This window comes from Phoca vitulina, unplaced genomic scaffold, assembly GCF_004348235.1.
Source record: "Phoca vitulina isolate PV1807 unplaced genomic scaffold, GSC_HSeal_1.0 scaffold59, whole genome shotgun sequence".
NCBI lineage: Eukaryota > Metazoa > Chordata > Mammalia > Carnivora > Phocidae > Phoca > Phoca vitulina.
Window position 1 is genome coordinate 9,780,928 of NW_022589762.1, and position 25,080 is coordinate 9,806,007.

Genomic DNA, 25,080 nt, shown 5'->3' on the forward strand with positions numbered 1-25,080 from the left:
TAATTAATATTTTGTGGACAGTGACCAAGATGGTTTTAACATTTCCTTCAGCTTAACTAAATTTTAGAAAAGCTTTGTTCTTCCTGACCTCCTCATTTTTAGACCATTTACTTGAGGAAACTTGTAATTGGAAATTCTGTCTCCGCTTCTTTGAGATGCAAATCTTTCAAAAAGCTTCTTAAAGGCTTTTCAACCCAGAATTGTCTCTCTTAAGGACCAGAGAGTCATTCCTTTGAAATGTAATCATCAGGAAAAGTAGCACCTCTATTTCTGTGGGAAGGTAGGAGGCTAACTTCAGTGGGCATCTAGATCCAAGTTGTAAAACTCTCTCCTATCATGAAGACCTGAAAAAGTTTAATTTGCCTCTGGGTACAGCTGTTTAGCAGACACAGATGGTGTATGATCTCCTCCCTCGCCCCAGCTCTGCAAAACCTTGCTGTCCTCTGTTTCAGCAGATTTTAGTTCAGACCGAGTTTTCGCCTATGTCCCTATTGTCATAACATTGAATGAAGTCTTTTCCTGTGTAATATTGTTTGGTGCAATTTTTGCTTTGACAGAAGGTACTTTTAGATTTTGTAAATATCCCATTCTTCATCAGAATCTCAATGTATTCATTTTTGTATTTGTATCTTTGTGGACTCTCATTTTCATATTTTGTTCAATTTGTATACTCTATTTGGAGTCTCAACTTGTTCCAGACCTAGTCGTAAAAGTTACTCTTTGAGGTGACATTGGTATCCTTGATCTCCATGATCCTTTGCTGGTGTGTAGTGTTGTTTATTTGTTTTGTGGTAATAACCTTGGCAGAATGCCAGTAACCATTTTCGCCAGTGTTTGAACTGGTCTTTATGTTCGAGTCTGATTTCCCGTGACTCTCAAAGATTGGTGCTGGGGTACACTGATGATCACAAACCTAAATCTAATCTAAAATATGCACAAAATGTGAACAATAATTAATTTTTTAGACATATTAAACTTACCATTCACAATTTTATACCATAAATGTAAAACAACACATCTTTATTGAATTATTGAAACAATAATCCCAATAATCCCCCCAGAGAAAATTTTAGGGCAATCACATTAATGAATTTAGGCATAGGAATATTAAAAAATAAGTATCAGAATAAATCAACTTAGAATAAATATGATATAACATCATAGCCAAGTTGAATTTGATCTAGGAATTCAAAATAGTTATTTAATATTAGAAAACTTGTGTCATTTACCACATTGAAAGATTAAGGAAGAACATCAAAATAGATGAAGGAAACAAAAACATATAAGAAAATTCAAAATCTCTTTCTATTGAAAATTTTTTTTTAGGAAACAGGAACAGAAAAGAACTGCCTTAACTTAAAAAAAGTGCATAAAAATGAAATAAAAGACTGATAATGTTGAAATGTTAGAAGTGGAGTGCCTAGGTGGCTCAGTCAGTTGGGCATCTGCCTTTGGCTCAGGTCATAATCCCAGGGTCCTGGGATTGAGTTCCATGTCAGGCTTCCTGCTCAGTGGGGAGCGTGCTCCTCCCTCTCTCCTTATTGTTCTCTCTCTCTCTCTTAAATAAATAAATAGAATATTTTAAAAAAGAAAATGTTAGAAGAATTTTCTTTAAAATGTGAGACAAATTAATAATGTTCACTGCCAATATTCTTGGCAGTTCTACACATTTTAATTATACAAAAATTAAGTAATAGTTCTAAAAAAAAACTTATTATTAGGTGCTATGTTTTACAATATTTAAAAGAATCCACAAATTCTTAGAATTATGAATGTATGTTGAACAGGAGAAGAATAACACAAAGAATTACATTTCCATATATAAAAGTAACTATTATAAAAAATAATAAAATTACATAATTACAACAGCATAAACATCAGATACATTTAATAGGGACACATATAATAAATAACATGCAGTGACTGGTTAGAAAAACTATAAATCACACAAGAAGACAAACACCAATATAAGATATATATTATAAACGAATAATAAATAATATTATAAATACAACACTTTCCAAATTGATCTATAGATCCTGTGAAATTAATTACAGGAGTCTTCTAAAATTGATATAGAAAAGATCCAGGCCTTGAAAAGTAGAAAAATAAGTTGAAGGAAATTATTTTGACAATTATCAAGATGTATTACCAGGCTAGAACATTAAAGCAGTGAAGTGTTGAAAATTAACTTATACAGAGGGAAAGAAAGAAAGAATTACAAAAATCATGGTACCCATGTTGCAATTCCACTATGGAAACATTAAGTTAGTGCATTTTCCTCCTGCAAATCCATTTTCTTTCTGTGTAGCATCTAGCTGTTGCTGCACCATCATCATCGAGGTAAGCACATTTTTCATTTCCTCTCACAGAAAACCTACGATAAAGGGATTAAACACCATGTACCAAAAAAATCCTGTGATTTCTCATTTGCCCAATGACCCCATTTTAAAAAATATCTGTCCAGAGTCCTGAAAAAGTGTGCTGTGGCACAGTCCTCTCTTGCTAAGGGGAAGATATCTACCAAATCAGACCATAAGAGTTCCTCTTTCAAGAATTTATACCTGTTAAACTGACATTAAGATAGCTATGTGTAATCAGTGGAACTACCAGTTTATATAAACCAATAGTTCTTAACACAAGGCGATTTTGCTTTGTGTTCCCCGCCCCACCCCCCAACACACACTTGGCCACATCTGGAGACATTTTGGGTTGTCATAAGTGGAGCTGGGGGGGAGGACTGCCTAATAGGTAGAAGCCAGAGATGCTGCTAACATCCTAAAATGCACAAGACAGCATCCCCTCCCCACAACAAAGAATTATTCAGCCCAAAATGTCAGTTGTGTTGCTGTTGAGAAATTCTATTATAAACTAAGTGGCTAAGTGGCTGGCAGTCACCATTTAGGGTGGTTATGTGGAGGTCATTTGTGCAGTAAATGTTGCAAAGTGGAAGATATGAAGGCCAAATAAAATCAGGTTAAAATGAACAAGTTTAACTTGAACTGTAAAAGATGTAAACAAACAGGTAGCATGAAGTTTGAAGAATAGATATAAATTGGAGAATATAGGTTTAAATCAGGCAAATGTTTTTTGGATTTTTTTCTTTTTTCTTTTGGTCTGTGTTTATGAATCACCGGTCTTTATTTTCAAAATAACCAACTAAGATCTTCCCTCTTATATCCTGATTTCCAACCTCCCTGGTTGATTCTTGGAACTAATCTCAATACATGATACTGTTTTCCCTCTCATTTTTCCCACACACACCCAAACCTTGGGCTCTAGAGAAATGCAGCTAATGCAAAGGTTCTGGAGAAGGCTGTGCTATCTAAATTTAAATAATCCCCCAAAGAAAGAAACTCACCATTTGTTAAATATGGTTCCATTTACCCATCGTCCTGCTTGATTTTCTGTCATCTCCAGCCCAATCCAGTGATCAGAAGTGCATTTGTATCGCTTAAGAAATGCCTTTAGAGATGAAATAAATTTTATATATTTTTTAGTTTTTACTACAACCTATTGTGTCCCCCTTGCTTTGCAGGTTGTGAGGAGCAAGGCAACAAATGCTCAACTCCTGCTTCACCAGAAAATAGCAACGGGATTTTGAAAAAGCATTTTACCTTCTGACCCTTAGTTTTCTTACTTGTAAACAAAGATGTGAGATAAGTTTTCTTTAAGATACTTTTTGATTCCAAACTGATAGATATTCAATATGCAAATCTATTCCTCCAGGATTTTAATACCGTAAACTCCCGGAAAGCCAGCGTTTGCAACTGACTTCTTACATAGCCTTTCTAATCATCAGATACTTATTATAATGTTTTTCTACTTCCCAGTAAATACTATTATACTGATTTTAATGTTATATTTTACTTCAAATTCTCTCGCAAAAGGATCACATGGGCACGCACACAGACACACACCCTCCATATATCCAATTCCTTTAGAATTTAATTCTCAAATTTTATTTTTCTGCCCCAAAATTTCTATTTCTAAAGAGATCATTCAGGGGAAAAATTAATTTTATCTTCATATTTCTCCTTCTCTCCTTATTCATTCAGTGTTGAAATTTCTTGCTGCCTTGGAGCCTTTTTAACCATACAATTATATACAGAAAGTCATTGAGTCTATTATGCCACTAATATCTGGGAAACCACAAACTTGACATTGTATCACTCCATGTTTCAATTTTATGATAAATATAAGGGATAAGTTCACAACATTATGGTCCATTCCTGTCTATAACAGTGACACTAATAATAACTTTTGACATTTTAATATACCATTTTCTGCAGCATTTCATAAATTTATTTGAAAAAAAAATTTAACTCATCGAGCTAAGCTTTGGGTTTATAAAAGAACAGATTAATTAAACACTGTCCCTGGATTCACAGGGTTTCATTTATAGTGAAGAAACTTATGTAAACTCTATGTAAACATAGAGTTAGAAAATATCCTCCTGGATAAGGAGAAGAATGTGACTGTAATAAATACAAAGTGAAATTTTAGCTTATAAGACAGAAGTATCTGAATCTTTATAAGGCACTTGCATATAGGATGTGCTCTAAGAGGTGTATCTGGAGGGGAAGAATAGAATATTACATAATAAATACAGACAACAAGAAAGAAGAGGACAATTCATATTCTAGGCTTAGGGAAGAGCTTGCTTGAAGGCAGAAAAAAATGTGAGAAAGGATAAATTTATTGACAACCAACAGTATATATGTTATTGGATAACTGGGAAAATTGGATGAGTTTCAGTAGTTGTGGTCTTAGTGACAGGGAACAGGGATGTAAGTTTTCTAAAGCCTGTCCTAAGAAAAATGTTAATTATTATTAGCTTACTAAAAGAATACCCATGTGGCTTCTTGTTAAAGATGCAAGATAACTTTACATAAGTGGAAATAAATATGAAAAATATTTCATGAAACAAGCTATATCCCATTTTAACTAAGGAAAACATTTTGTAATTTAAGTAAACATATATAATATTTTAATTAAGCTGTTTTAAATAAACAGTCCTTTAAAATTCTTCTATATATTATTTTTATCACTCCTTCACAGATAGCTTTTCCTCATTTTGTTTGTCACTTAAATTTTGCCCAGATTATGTAGTAATATAGGAATCTATGACTTCCAAAATATATCAGGAAATTGTAGGATCAAAGTCTCTTTTCTTGATTCAAAGAGTACAATCATTCTTAACTGATATGTTTAATGACTTCTCTTAAGTTCAAAACTAATTATTTTGGTATGCTTTGATCTTTGTGTTCTCTGATATTCACTATTTTTGTCAGCCTTTGCTGACAAGATTCTTATAAGTGAAGATTTTTAAAATATTTGCCTTGTTAATTCTTTACCTCTCAAAATTTTTACTAGCACTCATTATTTTTCCATCTTGTTGCAAATTTAGACATTTTTCCCCAAGAGGAACTATAAAGGACAATTTAAGAATTTCTCAGAATGTTCATTGCAAAAGTCTTGCAAAATTCAGCAGTGAAACTACTGACTACATACAGAAGATCTTCCTATTAATTCGAGTCTGCATCTTCCTTGATTTGCTGTGTCTACTGTTCACATACCTAGTTTTTTGTTTTATTTGGATTTCTATACCTTTTGTTTTAACCAAAATAGTTGAGTTTTCTTGCACTATAAATTGTCCCTGTCTGGTTCACATCCATTTAAATTTGAACCAATCTTCGCGCAGATTACATAAATGTATTTTATTGACCCCAGAATTAAGAGAATTCTCTTTTAACAATTTTAAATGCTGTGCTGTGCTGCTTAACATTTTAAACACTTAACTGCAAATTATTCAAGTTATCTTACCGCTTATATTGACCCCTTACCTATTTTTTTTTTTATTTGAGTATAGATGATGTACAATATTACATTAGTTTCACGGGTACAACATAGTGATTCAACAAATTTATGCATTATGGTACACTTATCACAAGTGTAGCTACCATCTGTCACTATACACGGCTATTACAATATCATTGACTGTATTCCCTATGTTGTGCCTTTTATTCCTGTGACTTATTCTTTCCATAACTGGAAGCCTGTAAATCCCACACCCCTTCACCCATTTTGCCCATCCTATCACCGCTTTCCCTCTGGCAACCATCAGCTTGTTCTCTGTATTTCTAGGTCTGATTCTGCTTTTTGTTTGTTTATTCATTTGGTTTTTTTAGAGTCCACATATGAGTGAAATCATATCTTGACCCTTAACTTTTAAAGAGACTAAACAAGAGTAAAAATGTATGTTTATCACATAAGTGATTCAGGGGAAGAACAGATTTCACAAGTGCAGAAGTATGTAGTTTCACAATCCTTTGTTAAAGTTCTAGGATATTTCCTTTACTTATATAGGATTTTTGCCATGTAAATCAATATTTATTTTAAAAAGGGCCATTAAGCTTTTAATTTGTACCTGCCTTTATGGTATAGCAAATGTGGCAACTTCAAATAAAACATAGTGTGTGTTCAGTGGAAGCTCATGCTTCAGTCTAAGACTTTCAGTTACATATCTATTCAATTACTGGTAGTGAGTGCTCTGATGGAAGCTGCTATGGGACTCAGAGAGAGCAAAGCAGGACTAAGTCAGAAGAAGTTTCCTCAAAGGGGGTAGATTGGAGAATCCCATCCTTCCTAAAACAGTTGTCTTTATGGAGTACTGACTTTTAAAAGGATTCCAAATATTATCAAGTTCCTCTATTTATACTCCTTAAAATACAAAGATACCTGTCAAGTCTACTACTTGATAAAAGTCTTACACTATTCAAACCAAACATCAAGTTTTTCATTTGCACCTCACATGGCATGTTCTAAAAATCTTCTGCATAGACAGACGTGAAAAATTTTAAAAATCATATTACCATTTGAATATTCCCAATGCCCCTACTTAAGAAATTGCATAAGAATTGCGTATCAAGTTACCATTTCTTCCTCAGTGTCAATCATAGTTAGGTCAGCATGTTGAGTGACACAGTTGTGTCTACTTGAATTCCAATCCCCTTCTTCTTTAGAGAAATGATAGCATTTGTTTTGGAAACTAATCCAATCATCTGGGCAGGAATCCTGAGTACTCGTAAATGCTAAAAGTGGAAATGAGACAAACACATACATTAAGGGCCAGATGAAATAATATGCCTCTGTATTTTGAGATCAATGGGGAAAGACAAGATTGTGATGTAAGTTTTTGATCATGACCAGAATTACATATCTATCATGCAACAAGTTGAAAGACAAATTTCATGTTAGGTTAAATGACAGCAGTTCAGGATTTGACAGGACACTGATATTCCTTTCAACTCCAACTTGTGATACATCATCCTTCATAGGGCTACCAGTGTGATTTTACTTGTGTTGTCACCTATATCACTTTTGGGTAAGTGAAATATAACAAAATCCTAGCATTATCTGGGGGTAATAAAAATACTAATTTATATTAGACTGTTATAATCTAGGACACATGTTTTAATTTCTAAGGAAGCAATTAAAAGAATAAAACAGAATATATAATTAACAATATGTGTGTTTGATTGCTTATTGTCAACTAAGTACCACTATCACTGTATGGCTCTGAGTTAGATGCTGAAAAGAACCCACATGAGATTTTGAAGGTGGAAGTAAAGCAGAAACTTTTATCCTGGGAGACCTAGGGCATAGGAACTTCACAGGCCTTTTAATGAGTTTGCCTTTGGTAGTCTTGGCAGCTAGATGTATTTTTAGACTTTCCTTTAATCTTTGGTTCTACAAACTCATTAACACTTTAAGCCAAAATCATTAGTGACTATTTCTCCTCCAGCTACACAGCTTTCCAGACCATCACTCCTCAACTACTTCCACAGTGATGTTATTCCTAAATCCCATATTAAAGTCCTATTCTTGTAACATTTTTCAGTGTCTATTTTCCTGAAGGCACCCAGAGTGAATCAGTTTTGGGTACCAAAAGTGGGTCTAAAGGAGCAAAACCTTAAGGATGAGATATGGTATTTATTGTCCACATGATTCACTTTAAAGGCATTGACTCAAACACCAGTCATAAATGGGATGCTGGTGATCTATGGTATGTGAAGATAAAACAAATTATCACCTACAGTCATCTGATGCCAAGTACCTATAGAAGGTAAAACCTTTAACACCTTTTTCTTTTTTTCAATTTTAATTCCAGTTAGTTAACATACATTGTTATATTAGTTCAGGTGTACAATATAGTGATTCAACACTTCCATGTATCCCCCCATGCTTATCACAAGTGCACTTCTTAATCCTCATCACTTATTTAACCCATGCCCCACTTCCTTCCCCTCTGATAATTATCAGTTTGTTCTCTATAATTAAGAGTATGTTTCTTGATTTCTCTCTCTCTCTTTTTTCCCCTTTGTTTGTTTGTTTTGTTTTTTAAATTCCACATATGAGTGAAATCATATGGTATTTGTCTTTCTCTGACTGATTTCACTTAACATTATACTCTCTAGCTCCATCCACCTCATTACAAATGGTAAGATTTCATTCTTTGTCATACTGAATTATATTCCATTGTTTATATATATATATCACATCTTTTTTATCCATTCATCTATCAATGGTTCACAAGGGCTACTTCCATATCTCGGCTATTGTTAATAATGCTGCTATAAACATAAGGGTGCATGTACCCTTTGAATTAATGTTTTCATATTCTTCAGGTAAATACCCAGGAGTGTGATTGTGGGATCATAAGATAGTTGTATTTTTAAATTTTTGAAGAACCTCCATACTGTTTTCCGAAGTGGCTGCATCAGTTTGCATTCCCACCAACAATGCATGAATATTCCCTTTTCTCCACATCCTCACCAACACCTATTGTTTCTTGTGTTGTTGATTTTAACCATTCTGACAGGTGTGAGGGCATATCTCATTGTAGTTTTGATTTACATTTCCCTGATAAGTGATAATGAACATCTTTTCAGGTGTGTGTTGGCCACATGTATGTCTTCTTTGGAGAAATGTCTGTTTTTGTCTCCTGCCCATTTTTAATTGGATTATTTGTTTTTTGGGTGTTGAGATTTATAAGTTCTTTATATATTTTGGATACTAACTCTTAATTGAATATGTCACTTGCAAATTATCTTGTCTCATTCCATAGTTTGCCTTTTAGTTTTGTTGATTATTTTCTTTGCAGAAGCTTTTTATTTTTTATTTTTATTTTGATGTAATTTGACACCTTTTTCTTTTTTCTTTTTTTTTTTTTTTTTAAAGATTTTATGTATTCATTTGAGACAGAGAGATACAGAGAGAGAGAGCATGAGCAGGGAGAGAGGCAGAGGGAGAGAGAGAAGCAGACTCCATGCTGAGTGAGGAGCCCCAATATGGGGCTCAATTTCACTACCTGAGATCATGACCTGGGCCGAAACCAAGAGTTGGTTGCTCAGCTGACTGAGCCAGCCAAGTGCCCCTACAAGTAACCATTCTTAATGGAAAAATATTTAAAAACTTTCTCATGGATTTAAGAAAGAGATAAGGATGCAACCCTAACTACTTCTCTTCAACCTTGTACTGGAAGTTCAATCCAGTAAAATAAGGCAATACACTGAAAGTTATAAAGATTTCAACAGAATAAATAAAAGCATTTCTATTTGCAGATAATCTGAATGCTTACATATACTTCTAAATGAAGATTGGCAAGTTATTTAAATTAATAATTAACATAAAACTCACATTAACAAATTTAGAAGAAAAGAAATCATATGATGTTTGCTTTCAGATCACAATGGAATTAAACCAGAAGTCAATAACAGAAAGATAGATGAAAGATTTCCCAAAACATGTAGATAAAACAACAAAGGTCTAAATAGCACATGGACCAAAGAAGAAATCTCGAGAGAAATTTTAAAATGTTTTGAACTAAAGAAAAATAAAAACACAACTTATCAAAACTTGTGGGATGCAGCGAAAGCAAAGCTTACAGGAAAATATATAGTATTGAAAGCATACTTTAGAAAAGAAAAAGATCTAAAATCAATCATCTAAGTTTTCATCTTAAAAACTAATAAGAGAAAACTAAACTAACTAAACAGAGGAAAATAAATAATAAGGATTACAGCAAAAATAAATGAAATTGAAAGTAGGAAATTAACAAAGAAAATCAACAAAATCAAAAGCTTGTTTTTTGATGAACAATAAAATCAGCTAGCTTCTACCCAGGTTAACTATGAAAAAAAAAAAAAAAGAAAAGACTCAAATTAATAATATCAGAAATGAAAAGAGGACATCACTACAGATCTTACGGAAATCAAAAGGATAATAAAGGAATACTATGAATAACTTAGTGACCCAAAATTTGATAACCTAGATGAAATGGACTAATTCTTTGAATAACACAATCTTCCAAAACTCAAATGAGAAGAAACAGACAATATGAATAGGCTATTAAAGAAATTGAATGAATAATTAGTCCTATCCCAAAACAGAAAGCACCAGGCCCAGATGGGTTCACTGGTGATTTCTACCAAGCATTTAAGGAAGAAATTATACTAATCCTCTACAATCTTTTTGAGAGGATAGAAGCAGATGGGCTACTTCCTAACTCAATCTATGAGGCAAGCATTACCCTAATACCAAAACCAGACAAAGATATAAGAAAGGGAAACCACAGACCAGTATCTTTCATGAACATAGATACAAAAATCCTCAACAAAATATTAGCAAATTGAATCCAACAATATATAAAAAGAGTTATATACCATGACAAAGTGGGATTTATCTCAGATCTGCAAGGCTGGTTCAGCATTTGAAAATCAATTAATGTAATCTATTACATCAACAGGCTAAAAAGGAAAAATCACATGATTCATGATCCTATGAATAAAATACTTGACAAAAACCTAACACTCGTGACACAAACTCCCAGTAATCTAGGACTAGAGGGGGAACTTCCCCAACTTGATAAAGACTATTTACAAAAATACACTACAGTTAATATAATACTTAATGGTGAGAAACTGGAGGCTTTCCCACTAGAATGAGCTTTCCCTTCTCACCACTACTTTTCATTATCATATTAAAAGTTCTGTGTAATGCAATAATGCAAGAAAAGGAAATCATAGGCATACATATTGGAAAGGAGAGATGTTCAGAGATGACATGATTGTTCTATAGAAAATCTGAAAAAACTAAAAAACAAAACAAAACAATTCCTTTGTTCAGAGATGACATGATTGTTCTGTAGGAAATCTAAAAGAAGTAAAAAAAAAACCCAATTCCTTGAACTAATAAATAATCATGGCAAGGTTGGAGGATACAGGTTAACATGCAAAAGTCAATTGTTTTCCCATGTACCAGAAATAAAGAAGTGTAATTTAAAATTAAAAAAATAAAAATAATAAATAAATAAATAAATAAAATTAAAAATAAAATATTTACATTAGAACCCCCAAAATTGAATACTTATGTATAAATCTAACAAAATATATACTATATTATCTATATGAGGAAAAGTACAAAACTCTGATGAACAAAATCAAAGAAGAACTAAATAGTTTTTAGAGAGACATTCTATGTTCATAATTAGGAAGACACCATATTGTCAACATGTTAGTTCTTTCTGGACTTGAGCTATAGATTTGATGAAATCCCAATCAAAATCTAGGCAGGTTATTTATGAATACCAATAAACGAATTCTAAGATTTATATTGAGAAGCAAAAAGTACAGAATAGCCAACTTAATTTGGGAGAAGATAACATTGGAGGACTGATACTACCCAACATCAAGACTTGCTATAAAGCTACAGTAATCTCTAAGACAGTGTAGTATCAATGAAAGAATAGACAAATAAATCAATGTAATAGAGAAGAAAGATCAGAAATAGACTCACACAAATGTAGTCACCTGAACTTGGACAAAAGAGCAAAGATGATATAATGGAGCTAAGACAGTCTTTTCAACTAATGGTGCTAGAACAACTGGACATTCACATGCAAAAAAATGAGTCTAAACACAGACTTTACATCCTTCACAAAAATTAACTCAAAACATATAAAAAACCTAAATGTAAACACAAAACTAAAAAATTTCTAGAAGATTTCATAGAGGCAAACCTTAATGACCATGGATATGGTGATGACTTTTTAGATACAACACCAAAGTCACAGCCTATGAAAGCAATAATTGATAAGCTGTACTTCATTAAAATTAACCGCTTTTGCTCTGTGAAAAACAATGTCAAGCAAATGAGAAGACAGACCACAGACTGGGAGAAAGTATTTACAAAAGACTCATCTGATGAAGGACTATTATCTAAACATATAAAGAACACTTAAAACTCAACAATGAGAAAAGAAACAACCTAATTAATAAATGAATAAATGGTCAAAAAGCCTGAACAGACACCTCAGCAATGAAGATATATAGATGGTAAATAAATATAAGAAAATATGCTCCACATCACATGTCATCAGGAAAATGCCAATGTAAACAATAATGGGATACTACACACCTATTAGAATGGTCAAAATCCAGGACACTGACAATACTGAATGCTGGCGAGGATGTGGAGTAACAGGAACTTCCATTCATTGTCAGTGGGAATGCAAAACAGTACAGGCACTTTGAAATACAATTTGGAGGTTTCTCACAAAACTAAACACATTCTTACCATACAGTCCAACAATTGCACTCCTTGGTATTTACCCAAAGGAGTTGAAAACTTCTGTCCACACAAAAACCTACATATGGTTGTTAATGCAGCTTTATTCATGATTGCCAAAACTTGGAAGCAATCAAGATGCTCTTCAGTAAGTGAATAGATAAATAAACTGATACATCAGACAATGGAATATTATTCAGTGCAAACAAACAAACAAAAACCTCTCAAACCATAAGACACAAGGGATCCTTAGATACATATTACTAAGTGAAAAAAGCCAGTCTGAAAAGACTACATACTATATGATTCCAACTGTATGACATTCTGGAAAAGTCAAAACAATGGAGACAGTAAAAAGTTTAGTGATTGCCAGTGGTTGGGGTTTGAGGAGAGATGAATACATGGGGCACAGAAGTCTTTTGGGGCAGTGAAGATGCTCTGTAGGATAACATAATGAAGGGTACATGTCATTATACATTTTTCCAAATTCAGGATGCACAACACCAGGAATGAACTGTAAAGTAAACTATGGACTTTTCAATAAATTGTTTCAGATCAGAAGACTATTTGAATGAAGAAAAATACATTTGACATTATACCCAAACACTTACAACAATCAATTTCAAAAGCATTATAGTTCTGGATGTGAAATTAGTAAAAATATAATAAATGTTACAATGGAAACTCTAGAGTAATATCTTCATGCATGTGGAGTACAGTAAATTTCTTAAACAGGATGTAAAACATAGTAAAAATAGAGAAAAAAATTTAAAAAATTAAAACTACCTAAAAATTAAGAACTTCCCTTTATTGAAAGACATCATATAGAAAATAAATGTAAGCTTCATAAAAATTTTTTACTATACTTATATTTACATAGTAGAAGATATTTACAATAGAAATACAAAACAAAAAACAAAGAGTTAGCTCAATAAAAATATGGACCAAGTATTTGAATATACCCGTCACAAAATACTGTGACTAAACTATAAATACAACAAGGAGCTTAACAGTATTGGTCATCAGGAAAATGTCAACTAAAGTCACAATAAGGTATTAACACACACTCATCAGAATGGCTAAAATAGGTAAAACTGACAACAAAGTGTTGACCCAATGTTAAACAACCAGTATGTCATAAACTTCAGGCTAGATTATCTACAATCTATGGAATTATTTACTAAAGCTGACCTATACATACTCCATGGTTTACTAATTCTTCTCATAAGTATATCTCAAACAATACCCACTATTCACTAAAAGTCTAAAAGTATGAGGATGTTCAAATCAGCATAATTTGCAGTAGTCAAAATGTGTCCAAATGTCCATCAAAAGTAGAGTGATTAATAAATTAATATGTAGCATGAGATACTCTACAGCAAGGATCTGAAAACTACACCCCGAGGCCAAAATCAGAGCTAAAAATGTTTTTATATTTTAAAAATAATCGACACAATAATAAATAATAGAAAATCAAAACAATTAAAAGAGGAGTAATATTTTGTGACACATGAAAATTATACAATATTCAAATTTCCATGCTTAATTTTAGTGAAACACAGCAAGGTCAAGTGTTTACATATCACGTGTGGCTCTATTTTCACTACAAATGCAGAATGGAGTACTTGCAACACAGATTGTATGGCTGACAAAGCCAAATTTATTTACTATCTGGCTCTTTGCATGAAGTTTTTTCAACCCCCTTCAACAATGAGTCAATGAACTTTTGCTACATGTTATGACATGGAAGAATCATACAAACATGATATGGAACAAAGAAAAGATGCAAAGAATATATAAAATTGTATGATCTTACTTATGGAAAAATTTTTAAATGGGCAAAACTAACCTATGCAACAGAAATCAAAGTAGTGATTGCCACTGCTTTGGGAATGTTGGGTGGAATGGGAGATTATCAGGGTGAATGATTTTTTCTTAATCATTTTTGCATCTCCCAATGCTTTACATAGGTCATGTAATTCATAATAATCCATTCATTGATACTCATTAAATCACGAATAATGGGAAAAGAGTAAGAATAATAAGAAAAAATCATGATTGAGGCAGAAAAGAAAATGATCATTCAAAAGAAAAAAATAAGTAAAGAAATAAAAAGTGTAATTTACTCACCTAATACAGTAATTAGAATAATATTAATAATTAAAGATATTGCAAATGTAATACACATGCAAGTTGTCATCTTACACTTGTCCTTTACACCTGAAAAAAATTAAATTTAGAAACAGGTAAAAGAAAGACTAAATTTGCATTCATAACCATAACTAACAAACTTCTTTTGGCAATTTATTCCGATATTTCATAAGATAACACAAACATATTATTTGTTTGATATATGGGAAAAAAACCAACCCTATTTTTTTGAAATTTCTCAGTTCATCTTTACATTCAATCTAAGTGTTACCATTGATTTTACTGTCATAGTCCAAGGAATCAAATATGTATAATTCTTTAGGGTAGAATTTCTTAAGACCTGGAGCTACTTTACCCCCAGGCCTTCAGTATCCTTTTTCTATGGTACAATATCAGTACATCCTAACACTCCTTGAATATTTTTAAGAAAATCTACTTTCTAACTAATGAAAAATTTATTTTAAAGGATAGATAGTATAGCATAAGTTCATAAGTAATCAATCCAAAGATTTGGAATTGAGACTTTTTGCTACAAACGAGCAAAGGAATTTGAACAAGACACTTTTTTTTTTGTTTTTTTCTGGCCTGGTATTATTAGTGTCCATTTGGGGAAAAAAATGGTACATAAGTTTTTTTGAAATAAAACTCTTTTGTTATTTTATGTGATTATAAACATCCTTAATGTAAAATTTTATGAAATTTTAAATGTTACAGGAGGTACTTATAGACGATAAACTTATTGAGGGCATTTATCATTCCTATCTTTTTCCTAGTGAAGAGCTATTCTTTTGTTGAATAAACATTTTTCCTTTGTGGATGTATGAAAGATATTAAATTTAAAACACATCTAAGGGCACCTGGGTGGCTCAGTCATTAAGCGGCTGCATTTGGCTCAGGTCATGATCCCAGGGTGGCTCCCTGCTCAGTGTGGAGCCTGCTTCTCCTTCTCCCTCTGCCTGCTGCTTCCCCTGCTTGTGCTCTCTCTCCATCAAATAAATAAATCAAATCTTTTTTTTAAAAGAATTTATTTATTTAATTGAGAGAGAGAGAAATGAGAGAGAGCACATAAGAGGGGGGAGGGTCAGAGGGAGAAGCAGACCCCCTGCCGAACAGGGAGCCCGATGCGGGACTCGATCCAGGGACTCCAGGATCATGACCTGAGCCGAGGGCAGTCACTTAACCAACTGAGCCACCCAGGCACCCATAAATAAAATCTTAAAAAAAATAAAACACATCTAAATTTCTACTACTTAGACATAACCAGCACTATCATTTGGGTTAACATCCTTCCATCCATATATCTCTCTAATCCTATTTTCACACATATAACCTCCCCCACAAATACACATGATTTTAAATGAGTACAATCATCACGTACCCACTGTTTTATATTCTGTTTTCAGTTAACAGTTTGTTTTTCTCATGTGTGGTTGACTGTTAAGAATGGTCCCCAATGAATCATGCCCCCCTGTGTCCACCACCCCTTTGACACATGATCCTGCTCCTCCTCCCATCAAGAGATCTACTGTATTCCCCACCACTTGCATATGAATCACCTTGTGCCTTGCTTTAACCAATAGACTGGTAGAAGTGACACTGAAACTTTAGAGCCCAAGCCTTAAGAGACCTTTAATTCCTACTTTCACTGTTCTGGAGCCCAACATAACAGAGGAGACATGAGCCATTCCTCTTGAATCTGTCCTTATCCCTAAACCTTAGAACCACAAGCAATACAACGATTGTTGTTTTAAGCCACTAAAATTTGGAGGTGCAACACCTGGATTTATACATCATGTTAAAGAATAATTTGACATTATAAATTTAATGACTGATAATACTTTTATGTAGCTATACTGTTTAAAAAAAATCCTTTTCTGATGGGTATTTAGGTTGTCCCACCCTTTTTAGTTTTTTTTTATTTAAAAGATTATTTATTTATTTATTTATTTGTAAGAGACAGAGAGAGAGAGGCAGAGGGAGAAGCAGGCTCCCCGTTGAGCAGGGAGCCCGATGTGGGACTTGATCCCAGGATCCTGGGATCATGACCTGAGCCGAAGCCAGACGCTTAACCATCTGAGCCACCCAGGCGCCCCGACCACCCTTTTTAGTTTTAACCAGAATTAGAACTATAGTTTAAATGTCTTGCATGCTTATCTAATTATCCTGTTAAGAAAAAAAATTTCAAAGATAAATAAATTGGCATATATTGATTAGATGTTCTTCCAAAAGTATGGAGCTATCTACACTATCATGCGTAACATATGAAAATATTGGTACTTATAAAAATTCATAATAAAGTAATTTTTAAGAAGTACCATAAGGAGGGAGAGGGAATGCAGCAAAGAGACAACTAGCATTGTTTTTGAGCCACCAGACTGTTATTATTTCAACTATGTGAGAAATATAATTAGGAATTATGTCTAACCTGTGTGTTTCTGCCAAATTTCTGAAAAGTCCTGTCATTAGTTCTGCATTTCTTCTGACCGTCTGGAATTTCAAAGCTACATAATAAGCATCAACTGCAATGCTTCACTTGTGTACCAGCATTGTGTTTATTTGTTCATTCTTTGACAAATATTTACTGATCACCTACTATGTGCTAGTTTCCATAAATATAATAATAAACAAAATGACATAATCTGTGCTCTCCTGGAATTTGCATTTGGTGGAAAAGACATAGTCAACTGAAAAAAAAAATTTAAAAATCACAGATTGCAGCAAGAGCTGGAAGGCAATAAGCAGGGTGATAGATAAAGGGAAAATGACCAGAAAAGATAGCGTGGGGGGGGGGGAGGGGAATTGGGTGGAAGCGACATTAAAACCAAAACATAACAGTGGCCATTTATGTGAAATAAACCAGAGAAAGCATTTTAAGCAAAAAGAACAGCAAGTTCAAGTGCCTTAAATCAGGAAGGAATTGAAAAGAATGTGGCCAAGTAGAACAAGTTTGATAAGGTCGGAAGTAGCATGGATTAGTGACTAGCTAGGAGCAAAATGATGCTAAGCTTTGAAGGCTCTGGGAAAGAACTCGACATCCTTCAAAGTATAATGGAAGCCACTGAATTGTTTTAGGTGGGTGTTTGGCACTGCTACATTTATGCTTTTAAAAGTTCCCTGTGATTGGGACACCTGCGTGGCTCAGTCGCTAAGCGTCTGCCTTCGGCTCAGGTCATGATCCCAGGGTCCTGGGATCAAGCCTTACATCGGGCTTTCTGCTAGGCGGGAAGCCTGCTTCTCCCTCTCCCACTTCCCCTGCTTGTGTTCCTTCTCTCGCTGTGTCTCTGTCAAATAAATAAATAAAATCTTTAAAAAAAATAAAAAGTTCCCTGTGACTAGTGAGTGGAGAGACTATTTAGGGAGCTATAACTCTAATCAATTGAATTATGGGGATCTCGTAACAAGGGTGGTAGCAGTGGAGGTAGAAAAATCTAATGGAGCACTTGGAGGCCACTGATATCCTTGATAGAATGGTTTCAGAGTCACACAGAACAAGGGCATATTGCTGGAAGTAAGGAAGTAAAATCAGCATGTAGACTCAGAGAACTTGTGCTATGTGTATGAGAGCAAGCAAAGAAGTAGTTAGTTAGAATGAGATGGGTGGTTATTATAGGTTTGTTTTTTTTTTAAGATATAACACATAATGTTTCTTTTATGAATTTGGGGATGATTTAATATGGAAGGGATAGATTGCTAATGCAGGCAAGAAAGGGAGGGAATAATTAAATTAAGAAGAAGAATTCTTGCACAGGCTACAGGGGTTGTGGTCTGAAGTACAAATGGAGGGGGTATTCCTAGGTAAGAGAAATGACCCTCCCTCAAATGTACCAAAGACATAAAGAGGAGAAACAAAACATACACCTGTGTTTTCAGCCTTTTATTTCTGTATATGCCTCAGTTCCAAACTGTAGTCCAGGCTCTGTCTAATGGGGTTTTAATCACCTTTCAAGTGCCACCTTATTAATTTCTCCAATTCCCTATTAGTTTTCTTCAAATATCAGGTATCAAGAGAACAAGTACTTTTCTCCTTTTTCTATATCATCAGTCAAGTCAATGTGTAATGGTGTGTAACACCATTACAATGGTGTTTATAAGTTCAAATTATATATCTATGTATGCTATATATAATATACATATACTTAATATTACTTCGTAAATTACAGACTATATTTGTAATATATATCATTTATTCATACATAAAATATATAAATTCATATTGATGATTGGTATTTAGGGTAGAAATTAACATTGATTTTATGAGTGGCTAGAAAGCATTCTTAAACTTTTGGTTCTGATATTTTCATATTATCATATAATATTTGATCCCATTGTCCCCAACCCTCTTTGATCTAACCTTAGACAGAATTATCAAAAAAATGAGGAATAATTATTTATGCATTCTAATATGAACTGCAGTAACAATAACTTTTGACTGTTGCATGCACTAGTGGACTGAAAAGAAATTAAATGGCAAATGCTTAAAACCAACCAGAGTCCCTAAAATGATTATTGTATTTAATGGATTTAGCCTCTCTTCTTCACCATATTTTGACTATGAAGACCCTTGTTGAAATACCTTTGAGAGATTTTTCTGCTAGATATCAAGTTTGGATCTTACATATTCTGAACTTGCTAGTTAGTATGTCCAAAGCTACCAAGTTGTTTTCTAGTTTCTAGTTTTAGTTTTAAAGTGCATTTTCTTTTCTTATCTTTCTTAAGGTTGCCAGAGACATCTTCAAGGACATCAGAGTACTAGTGATTGTTTAGATAAGAGGAGGATAGGGAGATAATCTTTCTGCTATTAAGTACCCCAAAGTCTGGCTTATCGTGACTCCACTCACTGTCCATAAACAATCTTTTAAGACATTAGAAATATTGGCCAAATTTTTCATATTGTGTCTGCATTCTGGGCCTTGAATGAGTCTGTGGATCAAATTTAACATTTTCTCCAGTATTAGTTTTATTAAATACTTAGTAAAAATGAAATTAAATCTTGAATAGTTTTAAACTGTGGTTAATCCCTCTCCACTATCAGTTAAAATAATCTCCATTCATAAGACAAAATAGCCAATTACAAATCTGAATTTTATTGTCACAATTTTCATTTTATGGAGATGCTAACTCAAAGAAGGTTTTTTCTGCCTTGATGAAAAAAACAACAAAACCCATCCCATACCTTGGAAGGCTTTTAACATAATGTCATAATTTCCATCTATAACTTTCATTCTGAACAACTGTAAATATCCTTACCTTGTTTCTTTTCATGGGTTCCTTGATTCCTGTGATCAGTCTGGGTGGCTATCTGGGGGCTTTGTGTCATCTCTTCCAAAACCTCTCTTCAAAATTTTAAATTGAATGTAAAAATGTTATTAGTATCTTTAATAGAAGCTCCAAACTAGAGTTATTCTACTTTAGAAAAACAAAGCGACATTAAGCAGTATTTCTCAAAATGAAAGTAACAGTGTGTCTGATAGAGTCAAACTATTGTCTAAACACAATTACTTCCTGTAAAATGAAAAAAAAAGAAAAAGCACCATCTGCTGAAGAAAGAGGAAGTTCACTAAAATGTAAAGAAGTAACAAGCTCATAGATTCCTATTTTCTCGATAGAGGATACCCATCAAACAAAAAAAATATTCAAGAGGCTATTTTTTCGATGGTTTCAAGAGTAATACATAACTAGTGTCCTTCCAGGGCCATAGAAGATAAGAATATTAATTAATTAAAAGACATGATTTAAGACATGTGTTTAGACATGTGCTCAGACACAACAATCCTATGTTTAGAAAGACAAACTTAAAGGTGATGAAATCAAAGATAAGAAAGCTATGTTTCAAGCTGGCTACTAAAACAAGAACAAAAACAATTTTCTCTCTTTCTCAGACGCTATCATGGCCATATGCACACCTACACAACCCTAACAAACAGAAAACAGAAAGAGAAAAAGGAAAATAAAGTTAAAAGGTACTCAGAATATTATCATCAATATTCAAGATGGTAATGCTATTAGGCTAGAGTTAGATTATCAGGAAACAATTTTCTTTTCAAATCTGTACTCATCAGAATTTTCAAATGATTTGATATTCTCTTTCAATAAATACATTAAAAATCTACAGAGAGGCAGCTGATGTCCTACAAGCTGCTTCAGGATTAACACCGTATTTGTTCTGACAGGGACACTGTGAAGGGAAAAGGAAATGAGAATGGAGAGGAAAGTAGAAGACAAAGAAATGAAAAGAAAAAAAAATGTGAACAGAATAATCCCATTTAATACAGGATTAAACTCTCCTAGATGGCCTTGAATATATAGCTCCAGTCACTACTACCATCACTCAAAACAAAATTATGCAAGATAAAATGCAGATAACAAAATCATTCCTTCCATTTTGGGACAGAAAGAATACTAAAAGTTTGGGGAGAAATGAACATTTCTACCTATGTTATCATCAAAATATTCTATCCATAAGACTATTAGAAATGCATATATAGGAGGGGGGAAAGATGGCGGAGGAGTAGGGGACCCTATTTCAACTGGTCCCCGGAATTGAGCTGGATATCTACCAGACCACTCTGAGCACCCACGAAACCAGCCTGAGATGTAAGAAGATCTGGATCTCTACAAACAGAATATCGCGGGCGGTTGGTTTTGAGGTACAAAGTGGGGAGCTGTGATTCCATGGGCAGATATCGGAGGATAAACGGCAGCGGGAGGGTGCCTGGCCGTGGGGATCCTACACCGCTGGTGAGCGACAGTCTCGTGTACTGGGGACGGGCACAGACTCGCAGACCGGTAGTGGCGGGGAAAAGACTTTAGGGCAGCCCCCAGGGTGGAAACCCGGAGTGGCGGGGTCGCACCTGCGAACTGCAGCCCCTGGGGCGGAAACCCGGAGCGGCGGGGTCACGCGTGCAAACTGGGAGCAGCTGGCAGTTTTAGAAGCACAAAGGGCAGAGACGTGCCCCAACCTGGAGGCAGGACTGGGAGCACTGCTGAGGGGCGCACAACCCAGGACGCTGCAGTTTATAGCAGCATGGACAGAAACGGAGACAGTGTGGCCTGGAGAGCTCACTGAAGAATAGACTGCGGTCTCTCTGCTCTGAGGCAGAGGGTTGGAAATGGTCTCTTCTGCTCTGACTCGCGGAAAAGACGTGGAAAGCCGCCAGGGAAAGCCACCAGGGAAAGCCACCAGAGAACAAAAGCCCCAAAAACTGATTCCCGCTGAGCCCATCCCCCGCCACAGGGGCGCAGGGCAACTCCGCCCAAACAGGGTTGCCTGAGTAACAGCGCGGCAGGCCCCTCCCGCAGAAGACAGGCTGGGAAAACAAGAGGCCAGCAACCTAAGGTCCCAAGAAAACAGGTGCATCTTGCTTGGGTTCTGGTCAATAATTTGGACTCTATACATTCCCTCAAACACCCATCAACAGAATGACTAGGAGGAAGAGCCCCCTAAATAGAAAAGACTCAGAGATTATGACTTATGCTGCAGATTTACAAATGGATGCAGATATAACCAAGATGTCAGAGATGGAATTCAGGCTAACAATGGTGAAGACAATGGCTAGAATGGAGAAATCAATTAATGGCAACATAGAGTCTCTAAGGGCAGAAATAAAAGGTGAACTGGCAGAACTTAAAAATGCTATCAGTGAGATCCAATCCAATCTAGATAATCCAACAGCTAGGGTAACTGAGGCAATAGAGAGAATAAGCGACTTGGAAGACAATATAATAGATAAAAAGGGAAAAGAGGAGGCCAGGGAAAAACAACTCAGAATCCATGAAAATAGAATCAGAGAAATAAGTGACACCATGAAGCGTTCCAGTGTCAGAATAATTGGAATCCCGGAGGGAGTGGAGAGAGAGAGGACTAGAAGATGTATTTGAGCAAACCGTAGCTGAGAACTTCCCTAATCTGGGGAATGAAATAAACATTCGAGTCCTAGAGGCAGAGAGGACCCCTCCTAAGATCAAGGAAAACAAGCCAACACCCCGGCATGCAATAGTAAAACTTGCAAATCTTAGAACCAAGGAAACCATCTTAAGGGCAGTTAGGGGGAAGAGATTCCTTACGTACAGAGGGAGGAACATCAGAATAACGTCAGACCTATCCACGGAGACCTGGCAAGCCAGAAAGGCCTGGCAAGACATATTCAGGGTACTAGATGAGAAGAACATGCAGCCAAGAATACTTTATCCAGCAAGGCTATCTTTCTGAATGGATGGAGAGGTGCAGAGCTTCCAAGACTGGCAGAAACTGAAAGAATATGTGACCACTAAGCCAGCCCTGCAAGAAATATTAAGCGGGGTTCTATAAAAGGAGAAAGACCCCAAGAGTGATATACAACAGAAATTTGCAGGGACAATCTATAAAACCAACATCTTCACAGGCAACATGATGACAATTAATTCATATCTTTCAATAATCACTCTCAACATGAATGGCCTAAACACTCCCATAAAATGGCACAGGGTTGCAAATTGGATAAAAAGACAGGACCCATCCATATGCTGTCTACAAGAGACTCATTTTCAACCTAAAGAGACATCCAGACTGAAAGTGAAGGGATGGAGATCCATCTCCATGCCAGCGGACCTCAAAAGAAAGCTGGGGTAGCAATTCTTATATCAGACAAATTAGATTTTAAACTAAAGTCTGTAATAAGAGACACAGAGGGACACTATATCATTCTTAAAGGGTCTATCCAACAAGAAGATCTAACAATTGTAAATATCTATGCCCCCAACATGGGAGCAGCCATCTACATAAGCCAACTGTTAACCAAAATAAAGAGTCATATTGTGAGATGGCTTAGGCTTGTAAGCCCCTTGCAACCGAGGTTATTTGAGAACTGCAGTGGGCTTAAGGAAAATCAGGCAGGCCTGGTTTAGGAGGAGAAAATGTTCTCTTCCCCTTTAACTCACGTTGCAAGTTCTGAATGCCCGGTTTTGCAGGGAGCGGCTCTTGCGTATACTCTTTCATAGGGGCGTGTTGTTCCCAGAAGGAGGGTGGCCAGAATCGTTCCGGGTTTAGGCTTGATCAAAACAGGATATAGTTTGTTCTTGTTTCTTCTTGCATGTCTTAGATTGTTCTCGCTGTGCCTCGTGTGCTTTCTTTCAAAGATATTGATGTGATCATTTTTCTTAGCTAAAAGTACATATTGTCATGTTTATTTGATTACTGCAAGTATATAGCTGTGTGGGAAATAAACAGCAGCATGCAGTTGCAAGTGCTGCCTTTGCTCTGCATCCCCTGTGTCCTGGTTCTTTCGCGACCCTTACCCAGGGACCCCAACGCACTAGACGTTGACAATATTGATAACAATACGTTAATTATAGGAGACCTCAATACTCCACTCTCAGCAATGGACAGATCATCTAAGCACAAAATCACTAAGGAAACAAGAGCTTTGAATGATACATTGGACCAGATGGACCTCATAGATATTTACAGAACATTCCACCCTAAAACAACCGAATACTCATTCTTCTTGAGTGCACATGGAACTTTCTCCAGAATAGACCATATACTGGGTCACAAATCAGGTCTCAACCGATACCAAAAGATTGAGATTATTCCCTGCATATTCTCAGACCACAATGCTCTAAAACTGGAACTCAATCACAAGAAAAAATTTGGCAGAAATTCAAACACTTGGAAGCTAAAGACCACTCTGCTCAAGAATGTTTGGGTCAACCAGGAAATCAAAGAAGAACTTAAACAATTCATGGAAATCAATGAGAACGAAAACACATCGGTCCAAAACCTATGGGATACTGCAAAGGCGGTCCTAAGGGGGAAATACAGAGCCATCCAAGCCTCACTCAAAAAAATAGAAAAATCCCGAATTCACCAACTAATTCTACACCTTAAAGAACTACAGAAAAAGCAACAAATGCCTAAGCCACGCATTAGAAGAGAAATAATTAAAATTAGAGCAGAAATCAATGAATTAGAAACCAGAAACACAGTAGATGAGATCAACAAAACTAGAAGTTGGTTCTTTGAAAGAATTAATAAGATTGATAAACCACTGGCCAGACTTATCCAAAAGAAAAGAGAAAGGACCCAAATTAATAAAATTATGAATGAAAGGGGAGAGATCACGACTAACACCAAGGAAATAGAAACAATTATTAGAAATTATTATCAACAACTATATGCCAACAAACTGAGCAATCTGGATGAAATGGAGGCCTTCCTGGAAACCTATAAGCTGCCAAGACTGAAACAGGAAGAAATTGACAACCTGAATAGGCCAATAACCAGTAACGAGATTAAAGCAGTGATCAAAAACCTCCCCCAAA

At 35.1% G+C, this 25,080-nt stretch overlaps 1 protein-coding gene across 2 annotated transcripts; it reads right to left on the reverse strand.

The window, feature by feature from the left end:
- Positions 1-1,518: 1,518 nt before the first annotated feature.
- On the reverse strand, positions 1,519-20,253 carry LOC116623691 (C-type lectin domain family 2 member B-like). 2 transcript variants are annotated; one of them, XM_032391065.1, is made up of 6 exons: positions 20,029-20,253; positions 14,761-14,850; positions 6,937-7,094; positions 3,362-3,465; positions 2,237-2,377; positions 1,519-1,558 (listed from the first exon to the last, which is right to left on the reverse strand). In XM_032391065.1, exons 1-5 carry the CDS (start codon positions 20,096-20,098, stop codon positions 2,269-2,271), a joined length of 531 nt encoding a protein of 176 aa, XP_032246956.1. In that variant the 5' UTR covers positions 20,099-20,253; the 3' UTR covers positions 1,519-1,558; positions 2,237-2,268. The 2 variants fall into 2 exon arrangements, with proteins under 2 accessions (XP_032246956.1, XP_032246955.1); XM_032391064.1 differs by lacking the exon at positions 1,519-1,558 and having other exon boundaries at positions 2,049-2,377.
- Between the last annotated feature and the right edge of the window lie 4,827 nt (positions 20,254-25,080).

What these genes read in the sequence shown, in the direction of transcription:
- LOC116623691 (XM_032391065.1), bottom strand. Translation starts at nt 20,098, where the DNA reads ATGACACAAAGCCCCCAGATAGCCACCCAGACTGATCACAGGAATCAA. An exon ending in AACCCATGAAAAGAAACAAG is followed by an intron (nt 14,851 to 20,028) that starts GTAAGGATATTT and finishes AATTTTTTTCAG; the next exon opens with GTGTAAAGGACAAGTGTAAG. An exon ending in TATTCTAATTACTGTATTAG is followed by an intron (nt 7,095 to 14,760) that starts GTGAGTAAATTA and finishes TTCCACTTTTAG; the next exon opens with CATTTACGAGTACTCAGGAT.